Source organism: Mus pahari, chromosome 9, assembly GCF_900095145.1.
Source record: "Mus pahari chromosome 9, PAHARI_EIJ_v1.1, whole genome shotgun sequence".
NCBI classification, from domain to species: domain Eukaryota; kingdom Metazoa; phylum Chordata; class Mammalia; order Rodentia; family Muridae; genus Mus; species Mus pahari.
In genome coordinates this window covers 25,384,344-25,392,073 of record NC_034598.1, presented here as the reverse complement: position 1 = coordinate 25,392,073, position 7,730 = coordinate 25,384,344, and the positions used below count along the sequence as shown (strand labels likewise).

General features: G+C 47.9%; 1 protein-coding gene across 2 annotated transcripts in view; it reads left to right on the top strand.

Moving 5' to 3' along the window:
• Anapc16 (anaphase promoting complex subunit 16) overlaps positions 1–7,194 on the top strand; it is a 16,743-nt gene extending 9,549 nt beyond the window's left edge. The window contains exons 4-5 of one of the 2 annotated variants that reach the window (XM_021204827.2): positions 1,876–1,950; positions 4,205–7,194. In XM_021204827.2, coding sequence (XP_021060486.1) covers positions 1,876–1,950; positions 4,205–4,320 — 191 coding nt within the window. In that variant the 3' untranslated portion in view covers positions 4,321–7,194. The remainder of the gene's footprint in view (positions 1–1,875; positions 1,951–4,204) is intronic. The other variant, XM_021204828.1, reaches the window with a different exon arrangement.
• The last annotated feature ends 536 nt before the right edge of the window (positions 7,195–7,730 follow it).

Genomic DNA, 7,730 nt, shown 5'->3' with positions numbered 1-7,730 from the left:
TCCAGGACAGCCAGGGCTACACACAGAGAAACCCTGTCTCCGAAAAACAAACAAACAAATAAATAAATTTTAAGGAAAGCTGATGTACTGTTGACTGGTGTGTTCATGTGTGGATTATGCACAGGCCTCCTCAAGGCCAACCCCTCTGTGGAGAAATCCCGACCTTTAGATTGGTCAATGTGACACATGATGTGATGTGGTTTCAGAAACAGTGGACCTGGGATGTAGAGTGAATAAGTCAAAAATAAAAAAGCAGCAATAGGCTTTGTAGTCAGTGCATAGCTGCATGTGAACAGGAATGCGGTCTTGGACCTCACGTGTGGGACAGTGTGAGCTGCTGTCTTTGCTTTGGAACGCAGTACCAAGGATAGGCCAGTGTGATGACTTAAGTGTGATATCCTAGTGATTAAATGAGGGTGGGAGGCAACACTTCCAGGAGCCTCCCCACTGGGCACTTGATCCTTACAGCCCATAATTCCCACTTCCTGCAGTGCAGGACCACCGCCTGAGAGGCCACCTCTACCTCTGTGTTTTGCTCTTTGCAAAGTAAGCAGTGGGCTGTAGGTGAGACTTTTAAGAAGGATGCCAGTGTGGCATTGCCATACAAGAGCATAGCCCACCGACCGCGTCTTTGGTGTCAGGATTCTCGGCAGCTCCCTCCCCCTTGGGCTCTGGAGTTACCCACTGCTCTCTGCCCTTCTCTAGATACAATTGATGATGTCATTAGCGTGTGCAGATCTTTACACCAGTCAGGAGCAAGGGGTACACTGGGCATGGTGGTGCTCTGGGTCTTACCTCAAGAAAGGGGGATGAAAAGCCAAGGGTGGGAGGGTTAAACTTAGAGACTTCTTATCCTAAGCGTGATACCCCTTGCCCCCTCTCTGTTTCTCTCTCTCTTTCTCTGGCATTGGCTTGAAGGTAGTAAGACAGGAAGCCTTTCTGCTTGTATGTTCACACTATTCAGATATATTCAGATAGAGTCAGTATCTGGACTTTTCCCTTTGATCACCCAGACTTGTAAAGAAAGGTTTGTGTGAAGCTCAGCATGAGGCCAGAGCGTGTTAGTATCTCTGTGCCACTTAATCCTTATGACACACCAGGCCATGCCTGATGAATTGGTGCTGACATCTGGCAGTGCTAGTGTGAACTCCTACCTTGAGAGGGACAGCTGTGTCCTCTCTTCCGTTTGTCTGGGAATTTGGGCAATAAAACACTTGCCCTGGGGGTTGCTGCCCTTTCCTACGGGAATTATGTCTCTGGGGCTGTGTTTTGTAGAACCAACCTTTGCACTGAGGGTGGCAGGACTGAGCTAGCCACCTTCTTGTTGGCAGTTGTTGGCACCAGCTTCCGTATCGGGCTCCAGACTGCAGTGCTCGATTTGATTGGAAGGTCAAGCTTGCCGTCTGTCCTTGCAGAGTGAAGTTTCCCAGCGAGGGTTGCTGATAGCCATGATGATGTAATTTGATGAATTAAAAGTCAACAGCTGTTTTCCCCTTGGCTGTGTTAGAATGAAAGTAATTGGAGCTGTCACAGTAAGTCACACAAGTACCATATAGCTGGGTGTGCTAGCTGCCTTGTTTGCCTGCTGTGCAGAAGAGGACAGGTCAGGAGGCGGGCAGTGGTAATTAGGACATCAGGCTAGGGCTTCTTGTTTTTGTTTTTGTAACACTATTTTTGAACTCCCAAACAAGTAGGACTATTTGAATATTAGGTGTAGAAGGGGTAGCTCTCAAGGGGCAGCGCTCTAAAGGATCCCCTTTGTTCTCACCAGAAACACCTTAGACCTCAAGTGTAGAAGACACAGGGAATAAGTGGACGGCCTCTCCTGCTTTTCCAGAAGCCATTAAAACTAACGCCTGTGCCTTTCCCTTGTAGATGGCTCCGAGCGATTCCTCTGTGAGTCGGTGTTTAGCTATCAAGTGGCGTCCACACTTAAACAGGTGAAGCATGGTAAGTACAGGAGCTGCTGTACACTTATGGGAAACGCAGGGGCACAGACTATGAGAGGTCACTGCTATGACCAAAGCCCCACACTGGTTAAGTGGACCTTCTGAATTGAAGAGCATTCTAAGATCTTGTCCAGCATCAAAATCCCCTTGGAGGTTGGAAGTTGAAGGCCCGGGTTCAGTTCTCTAGGGGAGCTGCCGCTGCTGGGCCTCTGCTGCCTCTGCCTCTGCCTTCTGAGACTGGCTACTGCGTCCCTTCAGGGACCACTGTCTTCTACTGTCTGAAGCACTGTCTGCCCTGTCAAAGCCTGAGCCCCAGGTGGCACGTGCACCAGTCCTCCTGGGACAAACCATGGGTGCTTCCGCCTCAGCCACCTTAGAGCTGGGATTCTAGGCATGAACGCAAAGTCCACTCTACTCTTTAGCACCTAGCACATGTAAGAATGTGGTGATGGTAATTATCTTTTTACCTTTTCCAGTGCTGAGGCTCAAACAAGGAGCATGGCACATGCTAGCTTGTGCTCCAACACTGGGCTCCTCCGCAGCCTATCATAACTGTATTTTTCTCTTTATTATTTTCTCATTCTGAAACTCACTATGGCTGGGCAATGGGCACATGCCTTTAATCCCAGCACTTGGGAGGCAGAGGCAGGTAGATTTATGAGTTCAAGGCCAGTCTGGTCTACAGAGTGAGTTCCAGGACAGCCAGGGCTACACAGAGAAACCCTATCTCAAAAAAAAAGAAACTCAGGCTGGTGAGATGGCTCAGCGGGTAAGAGCACCCGACTGCTCTTCCGAAGGTCCAGAGTTCAAATCCCAGCAACCACATGGTGGCTCACAACAAGATCTGACTCCTGGAGTGTCTGAAGACAGCTACAGTGTACTTACATATAATAAATAAATCTTTAAAAAAAGAAAAAGAAACTCAATGTATAGCCCAGGCTGGCCTAGAACTCTGAGCACTCCTCCTGCCTCCACTTCCCAAGTGCTAGGCTTGAACTCCCACTCCTTGCTTGTTTTATAGTCTCTCTCTTTCTCTCTTCCCTCACACCTTCCGTTCCTCCTCCTCCTTCTCCTCCCATCTCTGTCTCTGTATGTATCCCTCTGTCTTTCTCTCACGCTCACACTCTTTTTTTTTCTTCTTTTAATTTTACATGTAGGATGCAGTTCATGTGTGGGTGTGTGCAAGTGAGAACAAGTGCCTCAAGAGCCTAGTGATGTCAGAGGCAGTGATGTCAGAGACAGCGATGTCAGAGACAGTGATGTCAGAGACAGTGATGTCAGAGGCAGTGATGTCAGAGGCAGTGATGTCAGAGGCAGTGATGTCAGGTTGTAAGCCGCCTGACGTGGGTGCTGGAATTGAACTCAGCTCTTCTGCATCTCTGAGCTGCTGAGCCATCTCCCTAGCCCCTCTCTTCTTTATTAAGAGGTTTTAGGGAGCTCACTTTTGAGTACCTCTCTTGCTACCAGCGCTACTTTGCTACAGCAATAAAAACCTGCTTGCCTTTGAGCAGAGGGAAGTTTTTAATACAGATTTAAACATAGGGATTAAGAGAAAGAGAGACCCTTAGGCAGAGGAGCGTACATACCCAAGTATGGGTGTGGGCTTCTCAAGAGAGTCACCTGTATTTCTTAATGACAGTATTTAAAATTATTTTAATATAAACTGTCCAGACTCAGAGAAAGAAAAGAGCATTGAAGCCCCCTCTTGAGATTTGGTCATGAAAAGGGCTGAGCCTGAAGGGAGATAAAGGGTCGGCAGGCCTTGCCTAATTCACACAGCACGAGGGAATAAGAACAAGGTTCAGATAAAGGCTAGAGAGACTGGCTTTTCTAGTCCCATACACATAAATAATAACTAATGGGAATGAGTGGATTCGGGAAGACAGCCAGTACCAGCCTCTGCCCACCATGTGCACGACACACATCCACATGCATGTGTGCACACACTGAAGGGCGGTGCACATGGGGGCTGAGACAGCTCGGTGGTGGAGCACTTCACCCTGGGTTTAGTCTCCACTAAGGCAAGCAAAGGGGAGATGTGTGTAATGCAAATAAGTGGAGAATGGGTAGGAAAAAGGGTGGGGTTTTTTTGTTGTTTTTTTCAAAAATTAGTCTTCAGACGTACATAAAGTAAGGCCCCATTACTGAATCCCAAGTCCACCTGGAAATGAAGCCTAGGCTAGTTGTCACATTGGTAACTTTGGCGGCAGTCTGATGGGAAATGCCCTGGTGTGTTCTGTCCCTCCACTCTCCAGATCAGCAAGTCGCTCGGATGGAAAAACTGGCTGGTCTGGTGGAAGAGCTGGAGGCCGATGAGTGGCGGTTTAAACCCATCGAGCAGCTGCTGGGGTTCACACCCTCCTCGGGCTGATGTTGCCTGCACGACCACCCTTAGGGCATAGCCACCCAGGGAGTCACAGCCATCCTGTGAGCTGCATGTCTGAATCCACATCCATACTTGGTTCCTCTGATTCTGTTAATAGGCAACGAGTGCTCATGTGAGATGTTGTGGAGAAGTTTTTCCCATTCATGTTCTTTAAAGCATTGGGCAGCACTTGGGAAGCAGAGGCAGGAGGATTTCTGTGAGATTGAGGCTAGCCTGGTCTACATAGAGTTCCAGGACAGCCAGGGCTATGTAGGGGGACCCTGTCTCAATAAATAAATAAATAAATAAATAAATAAATAAATAAATAAATAAATAAATAAAAGGAAGTATTGGGGATCAGATGAAGATAGTCCTTTCAGAGTACCAGGGGGCTTGGGATCTAGGAAACATTTATTCTCACAAGCCACGTGGACACATGCCAGAGTCAGCCAACTGAATGAAGAATGTCCTGTCATTCAGAGGGTGTCTGGAAGCTTTCACCAGCCAAGCCCAAGGTCAGCATCTGTCGTGTCATGGTCGCAACCCAAACATTTCTCTTCACACATGAATGTGATTTCAGCTCAGGGTCCGCCCAGATGGGAATTGTAAAGTGTCCTTTTCCTCTCTATTCTTAGACATTTACTATTACAGATTATTTCTCTTACCTCTTACAACATGCCAAATGGTGCTACTCCACCCCATCTCTGTCCCCCAAAATTGCTTTTTGAATGTTGTAGCACTTGAAAATATGAAGTGACCTAAATCCTTTTGGACCCAGAGTCCTAGTGCAGCTTACAGGGTATGAAAGCAGTTCTATAGCAAGTGAACCCTGACATGAGTTCCAGGTTGGTGCACTCACCCTTTCAGGCCTGGGGACTTAGACAGGAGAGGTCGGTTAGCTGTTCCTTAGACTTGGAAGTCACTTAAGTAAACCATTTGCCGTGAGCTGTTTGCTTGTATAGAAGTTCCAACTTACTGCTACCTCAGTGGGTGTGGCGGTGGGCTGTTTGTTGGTTAGTTCATTTGTTTGGAACCTTGTCTTTCAGTAGCTATGCTGGCCTTAAACTCATAGCCATCCTCCTGCCTCAGCCTACTAAGTGTAAGAATTACCCTCCTCTCTTCACTGGGTTTTTACACGAAGAGAAAAGCCTGGACGTCCCTCGTCATGGGACCCACACTGCACAATTAGGATTGTATACTCTTTTACATACAGATTTACCCTGGCAGCATTTAACTTTCTGCTCATTAGTTAATAACTTACACCTGATCTGATTAGAGTTGCTTAATTATAAATAAATTTAATCCTAGTAGCAATTGGCCTTAATCTCAAGAGTTGAAACTATTTAACACACAGTCGCTGCTAGGGAGGAGCTGGCCTCATTTACTTGGGAAAGTCTAGGCCAGTGAAGAGAAACTGCTGCTCAGGGCCGCAGAGCTCAGGTGGAGGACAGCCCTGTAAGTGGGAGTGGGGAAAAATTGATCCATCATGGAGCCCACTGTTCTGGTCTGAAGTAAACCAGAGCTTGAGAAGTACCAGCCCCAGGCTCACGGTCTCCCTGTTCTTCTCCACCACTGTGGTGGAAGCCCCATGCCCAGCTGCTTCCCTAGAGGAGAGTTGAATACCCAGGTGCAGCCCATGGTCAGGCTTTCCCTGTGGAGAGAAGCAGCGACCAGACTCTCACCTCCCTTCGCCCACTGGTACTTGGACTTACTACAGAGTACTTCCTCGTTTAAGTTGAGCATTTCTTGATACAACCGTGAACATTAGAAACCAGGCTTGGTAGCACACACCTGTAAGGCTAGCACTTGGGAGGTGAGAGTAGAAGAACTAGGATTTCATAGCCAGCCTGGGCTACACAAGACCTTAGAGAGAAGCTAGATTGAGTGGGTAATGGAAGAGAAGACAGAGAGATAGAGAGAGATTAAAGAACCACAGGTTTCCAACCTTTGAATGTTTGCCATGACTCATTCAGCGGTGTCACAAGCCCTCCCAACAGGGCGCTGGCTACTTTGTAAAGGTGTGCTCCAGCTCTGCTCCTTTTATTGGCCGTTGTCTCTCATCCACAGTTCTGCCATGCTTTGGGCTAGGAAATGGACTGTCTAACTCATCTCTCATCTGTGTACTTACTATGTGCCAGTAATTACCAGGCCTTAATTAGCCCTTTCTATAGCATATAAGCTAAATAATACCCCACACATACAGTGGAAGAAGAACATGAGGTCCAGAGCAAGCTGCAGAGCCCAGACTCTTGGAGTCTCCATTTTTAACTATGCATGTAATTATTTAGTCTGAACATTAAAATGCAGGGTTAGGGAGCTAGAGAGATGGCTCAGTGATGTGGAGCGCTTGTTCTTGCAGAAACATGGGTTTCATTCCCAGTACCCACATGGTAAATCACAACCATCTAAAACTCCATTTCCGGGGCTTCCAATAACTGCCTCCTCAGGCATCCTGACCTCTTCAGGCATCAAGCACAAATGTGGTGCACATTCATACATGCATTTAAAACAGATCTTTAACAACAGCAACATTAATAGTAAAGAACAGATACTAATGTGGGAGTTGGATTTATGGTCTCACCCAAATTGGCCCCAGACTTCTGCGCTTACGTGATCTTCCTCTTTCACCTCCCAAGTAGCTGGTACTTATAGATGTGTGCAGCCATGTCAGCTAGAAGCGCAGAGTTCCCCTGATGGACAAATTCTAGTACTGTGGGTGGTGTATGTATACGTACACGTATCTGTGTGTGCCTGTGAAGGCCAGAGGCTGGCCCCGGGTGCCTTCCCAGGCACTCTCCACCTTTCCTTTTGAGATAGGTTCTCTGTCTGCCTCCCCTGTACTGGGATTGCAGACACACTCTACTGCCGTTCCTAGCTTTGTGTGGGGTACTCAGTGTCTCAGGTCCTCATGACTAAGACACACACACTTTTCATTTGTTTTTGACATGGGATCTCATGTAGCCAAGGCTGGCCTCAAGTTTGCCATGCAGCTGGAGAGGCTTTGAACCCCTCCCTGGTCCTCCCTGGTCCCCCACCCCTGAGTGTTGAGGGTACAGGCATGTGCCACCAGGTAGGGCTTGGGCTTGAGAGTGTTCTTTGTCTCTGCCACCCCGTACCTGCTGCTCATCCGCCACTGTGCACCGGCCTTCTGAGGGACCAGCTGCTGATCAGAGCTTTCTTTGCCATTCATTTGCAGCTGTGGCTTCTCTCTCCTCACACAGGAAAGCCCCTGAATCCTCTGTTCCCAGTCAAGTTCAAGAGTTGTAGAAACTTTGGCCCTTAAGGCTGGGAACCTTTCCCTCCATAAAGGACGGAGATAGAACCTGAAGAGAGCCATCCTACTGTTCCAGACAGAGACACCAGACTCAGGCAAAGGCTGCCAGCCTATTACCAAAGCACCTAACATTGCCTGAATA